This window comes from Diadema setosum, chromosome 9 (genome assembly GCF_964275005.1).
Source record: "Diadema setosum chromosome 9, eeDiaSeto1, whole genome shotgun sequence".
NCBI classification, from domain to species: domain Eukaryota; kingdom Metazoa; phylum Echinodermata; class Echinoidea; order Diadematoida; family Diadematidae; genus Diadema; species Diadema setosum.
Genome location: NC_092693.1, coordinates 28,609,012 through 28,631,571, shown reverse-complemented (window position 1 = coordinate 28,631,571; position 22,560 = coordinate 28,609,012). Strand labels below are relative to the sequence as shown.

Sequence of the window (22,560 nt, the reverse complement as noted above, 5' to 3'; positions counted from 1 at the left end):
CCTGGTATATAGACAGTCACTCATACTTGAAGAAATGATTGACCACATAATATAGCCTGTCTCACTTCCATAATTTCAAGCACTGAATATTCAGAGCACTATTTTCAACAGTGCCTTTCACTTCATTTGGTGGTGTTTAAGTTTTACCAGGCTTTTCAGTACTCTGTGGAGAGTAAGAAATCACTGTCGAAATATCATAGATTCGGCATGAATGTTTAGATTCTGTATTTTGTCTAAGCACAACAACTGTAGTGTATTCAGGTTTGGTGTTTATGTCACGACTGTAGATCTTCAGAGAGATTTTTGTACAACTCAGTTTTATAAGGTGTGCATGAATGGTTTGTCCATACCCATGTTGTCTAACTCATCAGGTCTGGTGTCTCCCGGATGACATTTTATTGGGTTGACCAGTGCTTTTTTCTTTTTCTTTTTTTCATTGCTTGCTATAATCATTATTGTCTAATAAGGTAAAGTAATATCAAGTTGATCATACATGTTCTGTCGCAGAATTCTAAAAACCTCTTAACTGCAACTCAGTGGTTATTACTGATTCTAATAGTAACACCACATTTTAGTAGATTAAAGTTTATGCTTCTCTCTCAGATTTAATAGATTTTTATTACCCATGGTGATGTCTTTTAAAGTTTGACCAGATCTTATGAACATAATCTGCTCCAACTTTCTTGTTTTGTAATATCAAACTATGCAGTGAAATTCAAGGGTGCCATTATGATTTCTCACACAAAGTGTCTCCAGGAATTGTTGGATTAAAAACCTGCCCAACCTACAACGTATAATGATAGTGCACACTGTGTTGTGTATAGTGTAAAGCATGCTATTGTTGTTGTTGTTGATGCTCCTTGTTGATTCACTTGGTTTGCCTTTCCTCCCTGCATGGCATGGCATGGCTTGGCCTGGCACACTGCCCCCCCCCCCCCCACCCCCTGCCCCTCTCCCTGTCTCTCTCCCCCTACAGATGACCCACCAGGAGGAGGAGATAGCCCGCCTCCAGTCAGATCTGACAGAGGCTCAGCAGCAGTACACCTCCTGCTGTGATGAGGTGAGAGATCGAGCTCGATCCTCTGTTATTGAAAGACTTGTAGTTAAAAGAATGGGATTGGTACAGTTTCAATGGAGATGGAGCTTCAGGTTTTTAACATCTTTTGATGATGACTTTTTGACAATGACTTTTTGAGATAATGAGAAACCTCATGAAATCTGAAAGAGCATGTATTTCTAAGAGGAATCCAAAGTTTATTTGATGAAAATTGGTAGAAAAAAAGATATAAAAAAAAAATCGATCCTAATAAAAGTTGGGACCCACCTTTTAATTGGACTGTTTTGTTTCACTTTGTTTTTGGATATTTCAACCATTTCAAGCCCATTTTCATAATACACTTTGAATTCGTCTTAGAATGTTTTCCTCTGTATTATTATTTCATGAGTGGTTTCTTGGTATCTTGCAAAAAGTTAAAAGCCCAACTCTCATCTCCACCAATACTATACCATCCCTGTAATAGTGAAAGATTCATAACAATTGTAGGTTGGATGCTACAGGGGTACTTTGCAGAACTGTTGACTAGTTGTATGTGGCATACAACTGATTGACAAATTCCTCTTCACTAACATAAATAATCAGTAATTATTTCGTGTTTTGTATTTGTAGCTATGATAACAAGAAATCAAGGACATAACTACTCAGATGGGATGTGTATATCTTGAATCATAGGTCTTTTTGAAGAGTGCATAATAGTGAGCTGATTACCAGCTGTGTTCCGATAAATAGTTATAGTTTGATGTTCACATTCAGTTGGTTATTGTGGCTGACAGTGAATTGTATTTTCAAAACAGCAAGAAAATAGTCATGATTGTCTCATTGTGATAGTTCTGCAAGACCTAAGTGTATTCTGTGGTATTTGAAACATTACAGGGAACAACTCAACTCTCTATCAAGATGCATGAATGTCTTTTCCTCTTTTAGACTTAGCATTCTTCAGCATCAGATGTGTTTTTTTATGTTTCACCCTTTCATAAAAGGTGTTAGAATGGCAACTCTTGCTGGAATAGCAACTTCTTTTAGCAGCAGCAAATTAGGAAGCTGGATTCTTGTTGTTGCCATGACAATTGCCATCCCAGCAAGAGTTGCTATCATCACAACTTTTTCTGAAATGGGGCACTGGTTAGGTTATTAGGTAATCAGTGAACGTTATCAAACAAGCAAAGGGAAGATGCAGCTGAGGGCATGGACACAAAGGAAAGCTTAAAGCTGAAGTTTAATGATTAGTCAAAGTATGCTTCTATCATGTTGTCCTCCGACTCCACCAGTTGATGCGGGTAGAAGACCAGCTGGAACTGACCAAGTCCGAAGTGGGCCGGCTGGTGACCCAGGCCAGGCACGATGCTGACGAGCTGCTGAAGCTAGCCGAGCGGGTCCAGCGCCAGGAACTGGACCTGTCCGTCAGCCAGGAGAAGCACAGGACCTGCCAGGCGGAACTGGCCTCCCGGGACCAGGGCCTACTCCGGCTCCAGTCGGAGCTGGACACGGTCCAGCAGCAGTACCAGGGCAGCATGGAGGAGGTGAGATGGGCATTGCCCTGGTTTCTATCATGGACAATTGTGTATTGAAATGTAGTATCACACCCAAAAGGCCAATTCAGATTGGATGCTGCATTATTTTTATGTCGATGTCTATTTCAGCCATAACTTGGGGGCTGTCATTAGTTAATTTATGCACTGACATAGCTATGTACCTGACTCTTTGCATAACCCATGGAATCATCTTTTCTTCTTATATTGGAAGCTCCCCAGTTATGGGCAACATACATTGCATTGTTTCCAAATCAAATTGGTCTGTATGGCAGAATTGACAAGCTCAAATTCATGGTTTAATGAAATATGATAATGAAATAACAAATGCAGGTACGAGGACACCAAATGAAAGAAATCATGGAAATATGAAATTAATGTGTATTCTCTATCAAGAAAAAGAAAAAACATGTACTTTAGGCCTCCAAAGTTACTTCTAGTCAGTTTGGATGAGCAATGGTATACATTTGTATTTATATGAATTGAATTGAATTGATAAGGTTTATTATTCCTGAAATTGGCAGCCCAAAGGCTGAAATACATTCAGTTTACAGAGTACATGTACAGTGTGTATAATATAGATAAAAATCACAGTGCTTCACAAATAACATTTGAAGGTGTTTACAATAAACATATTGAGAAATTATACATAAAAATCACACAACTGTTAATCTAAAACAACAAAAACTTACATACATGTATACAGTACAGCAACGGAGAAAAAAAAAACTACTCAATACAATCACTTTCTTTTAAAACTCTGGATTATGAATATTTATTAAAAAAACCTTAATCTAAGCAACAACAACAAAAATACATATGCAGGGGTGTACAAAAATGAGGAGACGTTATTACACAGCAATTACAAAACTTTTCACCAACCCTCGAGCTAAAATTACCAAAATATTGAAAAAAAATCAATGACATTATTAAACACCAAAAGCACCTAACATAATATAATTCATCAAATGTTGCATTTATATTTTACTATATCATATCATAACAGAATCTATATAACAATTACACTTCATTTCTTTCCACATACATGTATTGCCAGAATAAATCATATGATTACATGTATACAATAGATTCAAAATTGCACTTTCATATTCCTCGTAATATAATTATAGTTGTATGTATCAAGATATCCATATACCAAAACCATATATATATATATATCTCCCCCCCCCCCATAAAAGATGGGAGGGAGAAAATGAAATCCTCTCTGTCCAATATCAGATAGCACAAATGCTTTACTTGTAGTGTTAATCCTGGTCAATTTTATTGTTTATTCATATTACATTGGACATTACAGGTATTTTCTCTTTTTTTGTGTGTATTCAGGAATGACAATGTGGCAACATCTCTGTCAATAATGCACTCGAGCTTAAAACTAAATAGAAATTGATAAGAATATAATGATAATAATAGTAATAATATAATAATATGTAATATAAGAATATAATATATCAATACATTCCTGCAAATTTTACCGGTAATTATCTCATTTGCCATTTCTCGTCAATCTTCCATGGCACAGAATAAGTCATTAGAGGATGACATCCAGCAGCTACAGTCAAAAGTCAAAAACCTTCAGAATGAATGTCGCAACGTGCATGACGAGCTGGAAGATAAGGAAAGGAAGGTATGTGTGATTAAGGCAAACAGCAACTATTACAAGTTTACGTGATAATTTACATTGAAGAGAGATGGAAATTTCCATCACAGTCTCAGAGGGGACAGTCATCGGGCTGTAACTCGATTTCTGGCCAGTTATAGACCCAGTAGTGTAGGGATACCGTGGAGAGGGAAGGCTGGCCCAGCTCCAATGTATTTTACAATCCCTGTAACAAATTGTGTGCAGCGCTTTATCACATATATTCGAAGAATCTTGACCGGAGTGGATCATTACTGATTACTGTATGCTTTGATGCACACATTTGCTGACCGGTACTATTTGTGGTTTTCAAATGTACCCTGGTGGGCAGCAAATGAATCAGGCCACCGATGAATCCCCACACTACCGGGTCTTTGATTAGAAGATTTGTTAGGGCAGTGCGGTATGGTGTGGCACAGTGGATAAGAATCTGGACTGTAAAACAAAGATCCTGAGGTTCAAATCCTACCAAGTGCTTATATCCATGACAAGATGGCTTAACCAAGATGACCTTCTTCACCTAGGTGTAGAAATGGGTTCTCCTCAGTACGAGGTTGGGAGTAACAGACAGACCCTTGAATCTCTAGTGCTTGCACAAAAGAAGCTACTGCGGTTAGAGAGGACCACATTATTAGTGTTGTCATTAAGATTTTAGCACTGCATATTGAATAAAGACCTAGGCAATTGGTGTTTAGTGAATCCTAGCTAGACTTCACATCTGAACATTTGTATTTATGCTGAATGCAATGAAAAATAAACTTTTTCACTTTACTAGGTGGTCAATCCTATAATGTTCCTTTTATCAAGCATTTCATCTCCCGAAGATGTCAAAGAAAGTGTTTGGAATAGGTTATGATACAGATTGAGCTCTTTGTAGTAAAGGTTAGATGGTAGAGAGCTTTGTATGTGATGCAAGAAGTAACTCTTGAATACAAGTATTATATTTACAAGTTTCCTATAGCTATGCAATTTCCAAGTATACTAATTATTTGCTTTGCTAATTATTTTAATCTTTTGTAGATAAATTCAGACAGCAAATTCATCAAGCAGCTGGAAGAAGAGAGAGACTTTGCCAAGAAGGAGGTAAGTGAAGCTCATTTCATTTGTTTTAATGAGCACGGAGATGGCACTGAGATAGCACTCAATGCTGTTATGTGTGTCTTGTTCCTATATCATAGCCTTGTATGCATTGTAGGCCTATATTGGAGACCACTCATTAATTCCTCATGTTTGGTAAAAGGCAGCGTGGTGAATGAATTTAACACACTCACAATGTTCAATCCATGGTGACATAGCATAACATTCACAGCAGACCTAAAGGCCCGAATTCACGAAGGTGGTACAAATGAAACCATGGTTTAAACCATGGACAAAAACCATGGAGCGCCAAGTGTCGCATGGAATATTTCGTTACGAAATCAGTCACTTCTTCGATGAAATGATTATTTTGTAACGAAATGACAACATTTTGTAACTAAATGAACATTTCGTCTACGAAATGATAATTTCGTTAACGAAACGGTCATTTTGTCGACAAAATGACCAAGTTCGTAACAAAATATTCCGTGCGACACTTGGCGCTCCATGGTTTTTGTCCATGGTTTAAACCATGGTTTCATTTGTACCACCTTCGTGAATTCGGGCCATAGTGGCTCTGAGCTGGAGGCATTAGGATTGGAAATAGAGTGACAGCAGTATCAGAGAGTGTTGTTATCATGTCAGTAATATGATATGCCTGTGAGGTGCAATGTCTTTCAACCTTCTTATGTGCCCATGCACTTAATGGCCATGCTATTTTCTGAACATTCAAATGAATATCTCACAACTTGACTGTATTTACAAAGAGACAGCCCTCTTAAATGAAACACTGCGATCGTCCCACAGAAAGTGTCACAGCAGGGATTTTGGAAGATTACATACCTGGTAATCTCGGTTCACTAACAACTAGCTACAGGACATAGGAGTCAAGTACAGAAAGAGGTGCAAGCAAAACCTCATGTAATTATTAGCATTGTCAACAGACTGTCAGTGGTAATGGCAGGGCAACAATAATATCTGAGATGATTTCTTCCATATCATTAATTTAAAAAAAAATTGTTTTACATGTATTATCCACAGAGCTACACACACCAGAGCAGCATTCGTGAGCTGGAAGGGATGCTGCAGTCGCAGCAGAAGCAGTACGAAGCGGAGATCCGCAGCTCCAGCTCAGAGCTGGGCCGGCTGAAGAGGGAGCTGGAGGAGACGGAGGGTAAGGCTGGGGAGGGAGACAGGCTGGTGACCCGCTACCAGGAGACTGTGGAGGGACTCAGGGAGGACCTGGCCAGGACTCAACAGATGCACAAATCAGCCATGGACCAGGTATGTGTCAGTGTGAATAATAAAAGGGGGGGGGGTTCACAAAAAGTCGGAAGTCCATCTTGAAAGTTAAGATCTACTTTAGATTATGGTATGCCACTGGTTTCTATGTTTAGTTTTATCAGTCTGTCAGAATCCACTTCAAATCCTTATTAAAATCTACCGAAAAATCTGACAAGTGTCTACCTATAATGGCTCTGTATAACCCTCACGATTTTGATGAATAAATAGGCAGTGAGATGGCTCAGTCAGCTTTGTATTTTAATTGAATGGCTCGAGTTTGGGCTCAAGATCGAATTCAAGTGAGTCTTACTAAGCAATGTTGTGTGTCCCCTTTAGTAGAGTCAAAAAACCTGGCCCTTGGATAGGACATAAAATGTGTTAAAAGAGTCACAACCTTTGTATGTAAAAGATTCTGGTTCATTCATTCATTGCAAATAGCAGGGTGCATAACCCAGGGAAGTGATCCACCCCAAATACATACAACTGGGCCCCATGGAAGACCAGCTAGTGCAACTAAATATGGGTTTTCCAGCCATCTTGTCAGATGGAAAATTAAAACAAAATGTTGGCAGCCTATCACTTCACACACACACACAAATGTACATGTTCACATGTAATGTTTGCCCTCTTTGTCACCCATCTCATTCCACCAAGGTGGCCCAGTGCAACAGGACAGCAGAGAAGCAAGAGGAAGTTCTGGCTGGCGCGAGGCAGGAGGTAGCTGGGCTCCAAGACCAACTCCAGCGGTCAGAGTACGCCCGGCAGGAGCTACAGGCAGAGCTAGCCAACTACAAGGACCGGCACGCCTCCCTGGTGGCTCAGCTACAGAAGGCAGAGAACAGTGCTGCAGCCACTGAGCAGAGGGCTGAGCAGCAGCTCAGTGAACTCAGATTCAAGGTCTGCCATTCCGCTCATGGAGCATCAAGTTGTAAAAGTGGAAATTTTCGCGGTGTTGGAAATTTTCACGCATTTTGCGCAACCAGAACCTAGCACGAAAAATAAAAACAAATATTTTTGCATGCCATGTGTTTCTGTAGTTGATGTTTTGATTCCATGGAATTATAAACACGCGAAACTCATCTTACCCAGCCAAGCACAAAAAATTACTCACGCAAAAATATTCACTTTTACAGTATATTATATTTTGATATTGCTGAATATATTCAGTTCAAAGTCTTTAGAGAAGGATATTACACAAGGACATGAGATTGAAGTTATTACATGAAAAGGGACATTTCGAAGTGATAGATTGAAGATAGATAGATAGATACAGATAGATAGATAGAAGATAAAAGATACAGATAGATAGATAGATAGAAGATAGAAGATAGAAGATAATGTAGATAGATAGATAGATAGATAGAAGGATGAATGGATTAATGGATCAATCCTTGATGACTCTGCATTCTCTCCGTGGTTCAGCTGAAGCAGAGAGAGGAGGGAAGCGAGAAGCTGAAGAAGGACATCGCCAACCTGGAGCAGCAGCTGAGGGAGGCACAGACGGAGAAGCACAACGGCGACATCGTCATCGACTCCATCACCGAGGAGCTGAAGCGGGTCCAGGCCGACTTCCGCAGCACCAGGGAGAAGCTCTCCCTCACCGAGGATGCTGTGGAGAGCTTGAAGTCTAGGTTGAACGAGAAACAACAAGAGGTGTGACCGGGTGAAAGTACACCTTACATATGTACATATCCTGCAAGACCAACATATACTGAAAACAGAAATGAAGCCATTGCTGTGACACCGAAATGTGTATTATTCTAATGTATTGTGAATGTATTTGAGTGCTGTTAGCTGTTTGCTACAACTTTTGTTGAACTGCTTTCTTATGTCATATTAGACTTACAAAAGAAATAGAGGACCTTGAATCTTGAATATGCTTTTATCATTTAAGACATGTACATTCTGTCTGTTATGTTTGTGAGTCAAAGGTCAAGTGCCAGGGTTCAAAGTCATATAAAGCACTTGTGAAAATATGAGTCGAACATGATGTCAGACAATAGGTCAAATTATGATGGTTGGAAAGGAATACAAGTGAGGCATATCTAGGCCCTTTAATGATGAATTCTCTTTTCGCAGTGGTTGAAGCCGTAAATATGTGTATGTTACCCGCAATAATAATAACATCTTTGCTTCTTCCCTAGCTAAATCGCTATGAGGAACACTCACGGAGGATAGAGGGAGAGTTCCAGGCATACCAGGACTCCCACAGACACAGTGTCCAGCAGGTAAGGATATGTCTCAGTGCATCTCAGCACATCTAATGCACAGACAAAACTTTTATCACTTTTTCCCTTATGTTGCTGAGAGGAACTGTGATAGGCGGTGCTTTGAAAACAAGATTTTGTCATGGATCTGTAGAAATTAGTGTCACTGAAACCTGGTATTGGCATTAAGGCATGCAATTGAAGTATGTATGAAATAATCTGTTTCTATGACAGAAAGTTCAGTCATATCGATGTTGGAAGAACCTCTGACAGAAATATGTAGATTCAAGATGAGAGTTCCTTTGTGCCATAAGTGTTGTATCATCAATCCTATTGTTTCCCAGCCTAATTTTGTTATGGGTACATTTCGTTTGGTTCAGCATTACCCTGCATGATAGTAACCACAGGAAGATTGTGTGGCTCATCTATCCAGAAAATTATAACAAGATGAATAATGCTGTTATGTATGCCTGTGCATGGAAATTGTTTGAAACTTATGATAATTTATGGCAGGCTTATATAACATCCCCAGCAAAATCAGATGTGCCAGTCATGAATTGCTAGTTTCGGTGGAGAATAAATGTAACATCTCACAACTTCCCAGGTCTTGGAGAAGGATGAGAGCTCCAAGCACCTGGAGCTGAGGCTGCAGCAGACGGAGGATCGAGTCCTGTCCAAGGAGGACGAGATCGGTGACCTCCAGTCCAAGGTGGAGGACTTGGCGTCGGAGCTGGGCCTGGTGAAGGACCAGCGCAACGGGCTGGAGAAGGAATGTGAGGCTCAGCAGCAGAGCCTTAGGGAGGCACAGACAGCTCTTGTGGAAGCCACCTCCAAACACCAACAGGAGGTGTGGTTTCATTTCATCTGTTCCTTTTGCGAAAAGCCAAAAGAAGAATTCTAAATATTTCATTATTTTTTTTCTGGCAAATTATGGCATCACGTATAACATGAAACCTGTTATTTTCACATACAGATATTTTTGCGAATGAAGAGGTCACACACATTTTCTCGAGATGTTGTTTTCGCAATTTACATCGAGACATTCGTAAGTGCACCGATGCCTTTCCATTCACTCTGCTAGTTGCATCAGGTGGTGATATTTGTGCATGTTGTCAAATTCGCGGCCAAACAGTGATTCACAAAATTCAAGAAAACTAAGACGTTGTGAGAGTAACAGCTTTAACAGTATACCACATTAAGCACCATAAAGCTTTTACAGCACACCACATTAAGCACCGTGCATATCCTCGAAATGAAATCTTCTCTTGCTCCTCGGTCTACAGGAGAACAGGCTTGAAGAGGCTGTCCGCAAGCTCCAGCTTGACATCAAGGAGTCTAAGCGCACCTCCAGGCAGCTCCAGGAGGAACTCAGGAAGAAGAGCGACTCAGCCAAGAAGATGGCCAATGACCTCACATCGGCCAGGGAGACCATCAAGAGGCGGAGTGAAGAGGTCAGTGACCCAAATGACCTGACATTGTGACATGAAGACCAGGCTGTCTTACTGTAGGGTCATTCTCTCAGGAATTTAAATATTGCGGTCGTTGAAAGGCCAAACGCAGCTGTCCATATGCTATCTCCTTAGATTGGACTGCTGGTCACTATAGATTGTGGAAGGTAAACCAATTATCAAAGGGAAGAGGTCAAATTTTAATGTCAAATGTCAAGGTCAAGGTCAAATTATTCCATAAGTTGCCCCTACCACATTCACTTTTACATGAACAGGTACTTGTTGGTGATGAGAGCATGTCTACATGAAGATCTTGCATGGTTTGCTTTTTTTTGCAATAATTATGTGCATGTGTGTATGGGAGTGCATGCACTGAATTAATGGCATGTAACAAAAATCAGAATTTCAATTAGGCTGCATGCTTCCTAACCATCTCCCATCTTTTGTTTACTAATAGATTACTGTAAAACCAGAAACAATTGCACTCATGAAACTTTACTTTCACAAATTGCTACTGCCATTTAATGCATTGTGTTGAAAAAAAAAAATGTTTGTGTGCATTTAACTTTCACAAATCTTGGCTGCTTGTGAAATTTGTGAAAGTTTCATGTATGTGAAAATTTCTTACTTTACAGTACCCATATACTTTACCAGAAGTGACCTTTGAACCCATACTTGCTTGGTTTGTTAGTTGGATGAGCTGCAGGGGAAGACCCGTGTCCTGAGCGAAGACGTCAAGAAGCTGGAGAGCCTCAACATGAAGACTGACACAGAGAAGGCCCAGCTGCAGGGAGAGCTTCACTCCATCAAGGAGGAGCTAGGAGACACGAGGGAGCAGTATAAGGACTGTGCACAGGAGGTATGTTTGGAGTCCCATTCAATTCTTTTTAGGCCATTAACATCATCAAGCATCTGCCTGTGATAATGGTCTCCTGCTTTTCTATTTCACATGGATTTGCTTACTTTGTCTCTTGAATAGCAGGTGTATGAAAGTTATGATATGAATGAAAGACACCTGCACGTCTTCAATTTGTATTATCAAGAACTAGAAATGTCGCTACGGCGACTGATGCCTCCGCCATAATGCATGATTCTCCCAATAGGTGTATAGTACAATGTCTTGACAATGTGTGATGACAGTTTCACATAACTGGCAAAATATCGAAATAACAGGTTTGTCAGAAATATCTTGAATGTTCACTTTCCACGAACTGGGTTTGCTATAATTGTCTATTAAAGAGTGCAGGTACACATATTTGGGGAATTGAAAATTTTTACTCGACTTCTGACCGACCTTATTATAAGTTTATGCATTGAGTATAATTTTCAAGGTATGAAGAAAGAGTGTAATTACAGTACAAAATATTTTTTTTTTTCATTCAAACCTGACCTTTGACCCTTAACCTTTGACCTTTGACCTTCTGGCTGGAAATTTCCAAGAAAATCTCCATCAAGTAATACATGTACATATATTAAACACTTTTAAAACTAATAATGCAATCATTGCATATACTAGTATGCATGTATGAGGGAAATACAGTAGTAACATTTTGAGGAGTTAACCTTGACCTTTGAACCCCTGACTATTGACCCATAACCCCTAAATTCCCTAGATAATCCCTGCCAGTCAGTACATGCATATGTACCATGCTCCATGAAGATACATTGAACCATTTGCGAGAAAAGTGATATTGCAACATTTTCACCTAACCTTTGACCTTTTGACCTTTGACCTTATGACATGAAACTCTCTGTGGAGAATCCTTACGCAGTAGTACATGTCTACACTAAGTTTCAAGAAAATAACTGCGGGCATTGTATAGATATGGGGGAAATAGCAACATTTTTAGCATTTGACCTTGACCCTTTGACCTTTGACCTCTTGTCAATGTCACTAGAATCTACTCAACTAATTGTCCCATCATACATCATCCTTGGACCAAGTTTGGTGAAAGCTGCTTCATCCAGTTTTGAGTTATCACATAAACAGATAAATTTTAGGATTTGACCTTGATCTTTGACCTTTGACCTCTGTCCGATTTCACTGAAAAACTAATCAAGTAATTGTCCCATCATACATCATCCTCCAACAAAGTTTGGTGAAATTTGCTCCATACTGTCTTGAGTTATCGCGTAAACGGATACAATTTCATGATTTGACCTTGACCTTTGACCTTTGACCTTTAGCCGATTTCACCCAAAATCTTATCAAATCATTGCCCCATCATACTTCATACTTGGACCAAGTTTGGTAAAATTCCAGTAAATATTACTCAAGTTATCGCGTAAACGAAAGCGGACGGACGTACGGACGTACAGACGTACGGACATACGGACGTACGTTCGGACGGATGGACAACCCGAAAACATAATGCCTCCGGCACCACTTCGTGGCGGAGGCATAAAAACAGTGCTGTACATATATTTCAATTATTTACCTGTTTTCAAGTATTTCCTCTATTGGATTTAAGTATTACTCAATAACTTTGTTTGATTGACTCTGTGTTTTATTCTCAAGTATGAAAAAGGAATGCAGAAATCACATCATATGAAATCAAATAAAATCAAAAGCTTTCATGGCAAACCAAAGTAGTGCCATTAGTACTGTGCTAGGACAACTCGAGGGAGTGTATTTGATGTGTTACCAAAGCCTTAAAGTATGATTCCATGCATGGTGCAAAATCATTAGGTTTTCCGATTAGGTTTCCGAGTACACACATGAGATTTTGTGACACGTCTGGAACCAAGAAATGTACTATAATTTTACTCATGATGTGAACTATTTACACAGGTATCAATGTGTAAACAGCTGTGACTGATTAAGGTCATATGTGCATTGTAGCCAACTGGTAACATATATCAAAATATTCATATGATGTACTGAGCTTCATAGCACCCTCCACTAGCAAGTGATTGTCATATAACAGAAAATAAACATGTAGCCATGCCTCCATCTAATCCCCGCCCTTTTTCCCCGCCCCTTCCCCCGCCCCTTCCCCGCCCCTTCCCCCTGCCCCTTCCCCCCTTCCCCCGCCCCTTTCCCCACCCCTTTCCCCACCCCTTTCCCTGCCCACCCAGTTGGCTCACCATGAGGAGAAGCTAATGATCATGGAGAGTAGCCTCCAGTCCACCCAGGAGCAGCTGAGTGGCCGTGTCACTGAGGTGGTACGCTACGAGCAGCTCACCCGCCGCCTGCAGTCAGAGCTGCGCTCCACCCAGGATCGCTGCACAGCTGTGGAGGAGGAGGCTGCTGAGCAAAGGGAGCTTTCTGAGAGGTCAGGGGTGACAGGGTTTATTAAAGGGATGGTACAGTATTGGTGGAGATGGAAATTGGGCTTTAACTTTTTTTTTGCAAAATACCAAGAAAACACTTATGACATAGTACAGAGCATACCATTTTAAGAGGAATTCAAAGTTTATTTGATGAAAATCAGGTTTGGAATAGCTGAAACATCCAAAAACAAAGTAAAATAAAATGACTGTAATAAAATGCGGGTCCCACACTTTATTAGGATCACTCTGTTTTGGATATCTCAGCCATTTCAAAATCAATTTTCATCAAGTAAATGTTGAAATCCTCATGGAATTGCATGCTCTTTCATATTTCATAAGAGGCTTTTTCACTATCTCACAAAAAAAAAAAAAATAAAAACCTGAAGTTAAGTCTCAACCAAAACTATACAATCCCTTTAACCTGTTGAGGATGGGCTGATTTTGCTACAACACACATTTCCCATAGACACTTGCCGGAGTGTACTCGGGACTCATCTTCAGTGGGTTAATGTATTCAGATTAATGCTTGTATCTTTCCCACTGACTTTCAAAATAGGCAAATCCAGTGAGTCTGTTACAAGAATTTATAGCCAGCTATGCAATAGCCATGTATGCCTACTACTTTCAGACATGTTTAACCATGGCACCTGTGCATACAGTAAAAGTCATATATTTAGCCAGTCTAATTCTTTACGGATCATGACTTCTTGACAGTATTGCGAAAATGGTTAAATTGGCAATCTGGAATACAGTAATGGATTGAAAAATGTGCATGCACACGTTGCATTCATGTGGGTATCATAGTGTAGTATTTTTGTGTGTTGTGATATCCATGAATAGCACTTGACTTGTGAAATGCGCAAAAATGAAAACCCTGTGCAATATATTGCGTACACACTATAAAGACAGATGATGCTTTCAAGAAAGCTTTGGAACACTCCATGTATGCTCCCACATCCATCTCTTCACTGTCTCTTGTCTCATCATGTAGGCTGAGGAAGGAACTGAATGAAGCCATGGCTGAGCTGGAGGACATCCAGCGAGACCTGATGAAACAGACTGGGGCCAACCAGCAGCTAGAGTCTCAGCTCATGGATACCAGCGAGAAGAACAAGCGTCTCCAGGCAGAGGTGAGTACTGTAAAACCAGAAATTTTTGCTTGCATAAAACTTTTGCAAACTTTGCGACAGTCAAGGTTTGTGATAGTATAATGCAGGCAAAATGTTTTGCCTACACAGTGCATTGACTGCCAGTGGTAATTTTGTTTCATGCAGTGACAATGACTGTTGGCTCCAATCTGTGAATGTTTATAGTTTAACAGTACTGTGGGTTCAGGGAAGGGACACCGTGCCACATCCTGCCTCTGTGCTGCTGGCATTGAGCGAATGAAAATATTTGAAATAGAAACTAAAGTTACAGATGTTTAGGGGGATGGCTTGTTGTAGATGTCTTGTTGCCATTGTCAAAATACAGTCTGACCTGTAACAGCCAAAATCCTCACAGTGGTTTGTCATGTGGTCATATACTATCTTTTAAAATCCCATGTTCTCGGCTAAACTTTGAGTAGACTACAATATCCCCTAGAAAAATAAGAAGGGGCTGAAATGTAGGAAACATACTGCTCTAAAATTAAGCACAAGAGGAATCCAATGTTTCTAATGGATCTCTTGTGACTTGATGGTTTTAGTGTGTGGAACACATGGAGGGTGTTAACAGTATAAGAGACAGAACTGGAGATTATGTGTGATGCATTGACACGGGTAGTAATGTATTTAACTACAAGTTAGAACTGGCAAAAAGATGTTTGGTATCATGTCAACATCTGTTGCTGCTGAGATAAGGTATTGTACCATAACTTGGATACATATATCACACCTGGTTACCATGGCAATGGGGTTTACGGTAGAAAGCATCTTTCTTTTCTTTTTTTTTCATGCACCATTTCTTCCTCCTCTATCCTGGTAGTTGAGCCAGCAGGACAAGGCACTGAGAGGCAACCAGGAGGAGCTGGAGGTGGAGCAGCAGCGCTATGACGACAGCTCCAGACAGCTCCAGGAGGCCAAGATCAGTATCAACCAGATGGAGGAAGAGCTGGGGGAGATGAGGAGGAGGCACAAAGAGATGGAGAACATGGTGAGGAAGAGAGATGAATCCATCTGGGCCTTCCCCAGTCTGGATGCCATTTCCTAGAGATGTATCACATCACATGGACTAACCCTTTTGAATCAAATTCAACTTCCAAGGGTGCTTTCAAGCACTCTCCTAAAGCATACCGTACAGGAGTGCTCGAATGCTTCTAAAGTTTACCATACCGAACTGTACCAAGCCAAAAGTTGGCAACTTTCTGAAGTGCTCCAAAAGTGTAACAAAACTGAACCAGAAGTTGGCATGTGAAGAGTGCATGTTACTTGCACATACTCCACAGTATGTCATAATACAAAGAGTTCATTCTCTTTGTGTGGGACGTGTGCAAGTAGCTTAAGTGTGCCAGATGAACGACCCTGTTGCTACAAAATGTGTGACCCCCTCTAAAAATAAGTCATGAGGTATGCTTTCTCCACAGAGTGCATGAATGCTCCAAATGTGGCGCAGTTCAGTACAGTTTGGTTTGGCTCGCTTTAAAGTGCCGGAACACACCCCAGATGCTCATGTGTCAAAGAATATGTAAGAGAGAAACGTTCTAGGAATTTGGTCATGTTCCGCATTAATATGAAAGTTCTCCCATTTGGCTGTACAGATACAGGGCTACACTCCGTCTGTAATACTGATATTAGAACTGCCAGTTTATCTCTACCTCTTTTCACTCTTTTTCTTTTGGTATTACAAAGTAGTAGAAACAAAATACCGGTATAAAATTGGACATAGTGATATAATTATTGACCCAGTTGGTTATGTAAGGGTTATGACAATAACTCTATTTTGCAGAGTCTACCCAAACTTTGCCCTGTGTAATATGTTTTGCAATTGTTATAGATCATTATCACTTCACCTTTTTGCTCATGAAACATTAGGTATCCTTGAAATCTGCTGGACTGTCTAGCTAATGAAATGTATTTGGTAGAATAGAGTGTATATGACACAAAATCCACTTGAGTGGGTTGCTGAATGAAATATTTGACACAAGACTCTGCCTGGCTTGCTGCATTGCAGAATGCCGAGAAGGATCAGCACATTCTGCAGCTGGAAGGGGAGATCAGCGGTCTGCAGGCCAAGCAGCGCTCCTTGCGGGACGAGCTGGCCAGCCAGGAGAGTGCCCTGCGTGTGGCCCAGGTCAACCTGGAGACGGCCGAGAAGCAGAACAGGCACTACGCCGGTGAGGTGGCCCGCTACGAGGAGACTATCTCCCAGCTCCAGATGGACCTCGACCAGACCAAGGAACACCTTCAGCGGGGCCAGGAGGAGGTGGGTTTAGAGGGAGGCAGGGCAGATAATGATGTGTGCATTGTAGTCATGATCTTTGGAAATGAATGACATATACTGTCCAGTACAATCCCATATCGTCGCTGGGGTGACAAGACCTTGTATCAGAAATTTTGGTGAAAATGTCTTTTTTTGGATTATTGGTGAGATAATCAATGAAGTGACATTCTGCCCAAATCCTAGCTGTCTTACACCAAAAATGAAGCCACCATGGCATGTTAAAGGAAATGCTATCCCATTTGATATAGTGCTTTGGCTGCCATGTTTTTTTGCTCTCCTGAACATGTAACATTTTGTAGATACGAGGTCTTGTCGCCCCAGCGATGATGTTTTCTGTGAGTAACAAATTGAGTGAATTTGCAAGTGGTTACATTCGCGATTGATAATCCCAGGGATGGAATGAGAAACAAGCATAATCTGTTTTATTGGAGCAAAGTTGGCAATTTATATTTTTGACGTGATACACAGCATATTTGTGTTACAGGAGGCAATATATTTCATTGTTCTGAATTTCACATATGTATCACGTCTCTACATAACACTGCCTATTAATCATATGTATCAATTCACTACATTAGACTACCTATTTGTTAAATGTCACAGTTTAAACTATGATAAAGAAATTTTTAGCAGTATTTGTTGTTGTAACAAACTCTACCTCAAAAAATGTTTAATGGGAGAATGAAAACATAGTTCCACTTCTCTGAGGGGCTCTCTTTATGGGTGGTTGTTGTTTAGACAAAATTGAAGGGGGAAAATTAGAACACAATTAAACCGAAGTAGGGTTCTCATATATCTTTTGATCAATATTCTGTTTTATTTACTGCAATTATGTGATATTTCTTTTTATTTTCATTCATTTACATGTGATAATAAGACCAAAATCAATGTGTCTAAGTAAATCAAATCAAATCAAACTATGTGATACTCAGATGGCAGTGTGCCAGGACCAGCTGCACTCGGTGCGCCACGAGTTGATGGAGGTCAAAGGTCAGCACCAAGAAGCCATGGACCAGCTGTCCGAGAGAGCCACCCTGGCCGCCAAGCTCCAGACCGAACTGACCAAGTCTGACCAGCAGAACCAGAGCTTCTCGCACGAGGTACTTAACAATGATATGAAACTGGGCTTTGACAGAGATGCAGTCATTACTTGGTTCATAATTCACTAATTAGATTCCAGAGTTAGTTTATTTTCCTTCTTTGGGCAAAAAGAGTTTCTCTTCAATATTGACCATATTGAGAATAAGCTAGCAAATTTACAGAGTCTGTACCTGATGCAGGTTTAAAGTATTGAAGTGGTCAAATATTTAATATTTGATATCTAATAGATTTCATACTGGCTTATTGGATCATAACATATGAGAAACTGTATTACCTTACAGTAACTCTATTCAGAAAGAGATTTCACCTTAGCACATGACCAAATAATTGGAAAAATGCACCCATTGCTCATGCTTTCACTGCACTTTTCTCTAGGTTTGGATGGTACTTGCATTTGTGTAATATTTCCTAAGTGGTGGGCTTGATAACCAATTCAGTTTAACAGTGCACCAATACATGACGAAGGCTGTAAGTGCTACAACAGAAATGAAGAGAATCACTCAATCTGTATGAACATACAGTTAGTGTAGGATATTTGTGCTGACTGGTGATGAAAGCGAAGCACAGTTCAGGTCAATCGTCAATCATTTATCTGTCCACGGGAACACTGAACCACACAGATTGAGGTGTACGAGGACCGGATGCGCAAGCTGCGCTTGGAGCTGCAGAAGGTGCAGGAGCTGAACCGCCAGAGCGAGGAGGAGGTGAGAAAGTACGAGAGCCGCTACCAGGAGCTGAGCACCAAGCTGAACCAAGCCACCGACAAGCACCGGGCGGGGCTCCAGGAGATCGCCATGAGGGAGGAACAGATCGTCGTCCTCAAGGTTGAGCTGGCCTCCATGCAGGAGAAAGTCCGGCAGCGCGCAGAAGAGGTAATCGAGCATCTGATGATGTTAGTTTAGCCACATAATCTATGGTAAACCACTTTAACTTGTACGTGTGAATCCCTTTGAACATGCTCTATCTTGTCCCTATAAATTTAGGATTCACTTGTTACAATGGTGGTATCATTGTTGTCCTTTTGAATTTGAAAGCAAGTGTGCATTTTGACATGAAATACTTGGTTCATGGTTTTTCTGTGCGGCATAGGACAAGAGTATCAGCGCTTTCATCAGTATTGTATAATCAGTCCCTTTTAGCAGAACTTATATGGAGGTGGGGGAAGTTGAAAAGCTGGTGAGAAAAAAAAAAAAAAATTGGGCTTTGGGCAGGTTGAAGATGCATCTCAGGTGGTGTGACATTCACATGAATACACAAGAATATGTGCTGTTGTACATACTGTTACAAGTTGTTTCAAAAGAACATGGTAATGTGAGCACATACCACCTAACTTGACTAAATGTCTCATATTTCCATCAGAATTATTGTGGTAGCAATGTGTGAAAGTGAATGCATGAGACTGCAAAATGCTCAAACTGTTTTTGTCTTTGCCCACTGCCTGCAGATGGACCGCATCCAGAGAGGGCTGTCCGAGGCCCAGCACAAGTGCCAGGAGGTGCGGCTGGAGAACGAGCAGCTGAGGACGTCGCTCCATGAGTCCCGGAAGAATGGGGACCGCCTTCACAAGGAGAGTGAGCAGGTGGTCTCCAATGTCAACACATGGGTGCAGGAACAGAAGTGAGTGTGCATCACATCTTACATCAGTGGTACTTTTTGCCCAGTCAATATTTTGTGAATAGTGCATGCATGATCATTGATCTTCGAATGCCCTGTACTAGATTGTATGCATAGCACATGAATATAATCTATAACAGTGTATGTACGACCCTTGCACTTTTTAGTGTAGTATATGACTTGTAGTTATGAAGAATGTTGCTTTTAATCTGGACTCTAGCATGAGAATAGAGACCATTTCATTAGCACAGCATTGTTTGACAAAAATCATGGTCCAAGTATTTGGCCTCGCACTATAGCAGAAGCAGTGAATTATGTGGAGCCAATTTGATAAGTTCTAATTATAAACAATGTTATAGATACACTGTTGGCAATATGTTATAAATCACCACAAGCAATCTTCAAAAGTGAAATTACCTGAATATTCTTGTTGTATATAGTGTAGTATTTTACTGTTGTTTTGCCTTTGTGTCTGTAGACAAGCAAATGAGAAGCTAGGGACAAAGATCAAGGAGCAGAATCAGACCATCAGGAATCTCTCGATGGAAAAAGAGTAAGTATGATTTTTAGTCTTTTTCATCATCTGTGTTTTAGAGGGCAGGGGAGGGAGCACAAGAGGAGACTTTACAGAAACTACATTGTGTATATTTTATTGTTAGCTGTTGATTGGCAAGTAGTGAAATGTAGATATGCTGTACTCAATCAAGATAACAGTTGATAGCTTGCAGTCCTACTAGTGTAAATAAAGACATGACATTTGCCTTCTGCCATCATATTGCAGCATGGATGATGAATAATTTTCCGTCATGGTAGGTGTTAAACCAACTACTTTTCATAGTGATAAATTTGGCACCATTGAGTTTAAAAAAGAGCCCTCTTCTTTGCGATGGTTTCCATGACAACCCACAGACGCCTCACAGAGAGCGTGGCCGGCCTGCAGGAGACGATGAACAGACTGAGGCTGGAGAATGAGGAGATGAAGATAGCCACAGAGAGGATGAAGGCACTACAAAGCCAGTCAGCCCACCAACAGATGTTACTCCAGCAGCTCAAGGCTCGCCTGGAAGACAATGAGTCAGTTCTTGATTACACTTTAGCATAGAGCATATTGCTTTTTTTCTTCCCACCTCGTATCACTGATTTATAAATATGGGTACAGTGCAATGAGATAGCTGTGTGAGGCCCCTTGTTCAGTTTGAATAACACAATTTGAAATGACTATGGCCTGCTGAAGTCTATAAACATGATTATGTAATTCACTGTTCTTGCTTTGAAGTTGTGAGCCAAACAGAATTAAAAGGTGCCCGTGCAATCTAACGATCATGTTTGCTGACATATATTTTGTGGAACTGTTAGATATTGAATTGGATATCGAGCTGCACTCTGTCTTGTGTTTTACTTTGTCTTACGTCATGATCATGAAGATATTTTATAATTCTGCCATATCGGTTGGGGTTATTCACCCAAAATAAGCTTTTGCTGGCACATTCAAAGTTTACTTAAAGCACACACTGCTGTAGTGTTATGCGTTAAGGGTCACAAACAGTCTAGACTGCATTCATCACTCATTTCCCTAGAAAGTATCACAGAGGTGCACTGATAGATTGCTGAAATCTGTGTAACCTTTACTGTGCAGATTTCAGTAATCTGTCAGTGCACCTCTGCGATACTTTCTAGGGAAATGAGTGATGAATGCAGTCTAGACTGTGACTGTCACGTCCACTGGAGTTGTTTTGTTTGTTTGCTTGCTTGTTTTTGTTTTTGTTTTTCAAATTGGTATAGATATCAGGAAATAAGTTGTCAATGAATAAGGAACACTTTAATCCCCCCTAATCCCTACTGTGTCACTGTGGCCTTCCTGTTGGACTATTAGCCCATTGCTCCCCCTGGGTGGGCTTACAATGTACATGTACTAAGTTACTGGCACAACTACTGGTAGGTCATGTTCAGAGGCTAGGCATCTGGGCATGTAAAGGGTTAAACTGAAGAATGCTACATGCCTCAATGGCAGTGTTCAGGCAGACGCAATCTCAAGTTCACAGTCAATGTATTTGCTCTTCTTGAAAAATCAGAGTTACAAATGTCTGTTGTGCACTTTACCTTCCTCCTACTTCTGTCCTGACATCATCGAACAGGAGCAGCCAGGAGGAGGAGCTGGCAGAGAAGATGGAGACCATCGAGGACCTCCACGCCCGCCTCAAGGCCAACATCGAGTCCATCCAGCAGCTCAACCAGCAGCTCAACGCTCTCAACAGGGAGAACATCCGGCAGCGGGCCGAGCTGGAGAGGGAGCGGGCTGCCAGACAGAGACTGGAGATTAAGCTGGACGGCAGGGATCACACTATCAGTAATCTACATGCACAGGTGACCAGTAGAGTCAGTCCCCATTCACACTCATAGATATGATATGCTCCTTACAATCAACTCGTGTGAGGTGAAGAAGTTGAGTGGAAGGATCACAGGAGTTGATTGTAAGGAACATAATAACGTCTGATACAAATTGTAAACCCGGGCTGTAGTAGTCTTCTCATCCAGTGTTGGTGTACTAAAACCTCAAAAATTCATAACTTTTGAATGGATTGTTCACTTTACCTCAAACCTTCACTGATGTATCCTACTGATATTGCTGTATTCTCTCAATCCTTATGTATATGAAGGTGGATTTGTCCTTTACTCCTATGGGCCCCATTGCACCACATTTTGATCTATGACTGGTTATGGAATGGAACTTTTTTCAAATACATTTAATATATTTCTTCAATGCTGCTTGCAAGACTTTGCTTGCAAACTACTTCTCTAAATTGGTTTTGAAGTTTATGTCATGGAATACCATAAAGCGATGGCTGTGTCTTCACATTTATGTTACAGGAATGCTGATACTGCAGAGACTACT

The 22,560-nt window shown here is 40.7% G+C and overlaps 1 protein-coding gene across 1 annotated transcript in view; it reads left to right on the top strand.

Annotated features, from left to right (window-relative positions):
• The window catches only part of LOC140233507 (uncharacterized), a 95,441-nt gene that overhangs the window by 67,930 nt on the left and 4,951 nt on the right, over window positions 1–22,560 (top strand). The window contains exons 23-43 of the mRNA XM_072313626.1: window positions 977–1,060; window positions 2,326–2,577; window positions 4,127–4,231; window positions 5,264–5,326; window positions 6,362–6,604; window positions 7,259–7,501; window positions 8,027–8,257; window positions 8,749–8,832; window positions 9,416–9,658; window positions 10,095–10,262; window positions 10,951–11,118; window positions 13,338–13,534; window positions 14,524–14,662; window positions 15,498–15,665; window positions 16,683–16,934; window positions 17,885–18,052; window positions 18,674–18,925; window positions 19,498–19,670; window positions 20,146–20,220; window positions 20,577–20,741; window positions 21,803–22,031. Of these exons, the coding sequence (XP_072169727.1) occupies window positions 977–1,060; window positions 2,326–2,577; window positions 4,127–4,231; window positions 5,264–5,326; window positions 6,362–6,604; window positions 7,259–7,501; window positions 8,027–8,257; window positions 8,749–8,832; window positions 9,416–9,658; window positions 10,095–10,262; window positions 10,951–11,118; window positions 13,338–13,534; window positions 14,524–14,662; window positions 15,498–15,665; window positions 16,683–16,934; window positions 17,885–18,052; window positions 18,674–18,925; window positions 19,498–19,670; window positions 20,146–20,220; window positions 20,577–20,741; window positions 21,803–22,031 (3,702 nt within the window). The remainder of the gene's footprint in view (window positions 1–976; window positions 1,061–2,325; window positions 2,578–4,126; window positions 4,232–5,263; window positions 5,327–6,361; window positions 6,605–7,258; window positions 7,502–8,026; window positions 8,258–8,748; window positions 8,833–9,415; window positions 9,659–10,094; window positions 10,263–10,950; window positions 11,119–13,337; window positions 13,535–14,523; window positions 14,663–15,497; window positions 15,666–16,682; window positions 16,935–17,884; window positions 18,053–18,673; window positions 18,926–19,497; window positions 19,671–20,145; window positions 20,221–20,576; window positions 20,742–21,802; window positions 22,032–22,560) is intronic.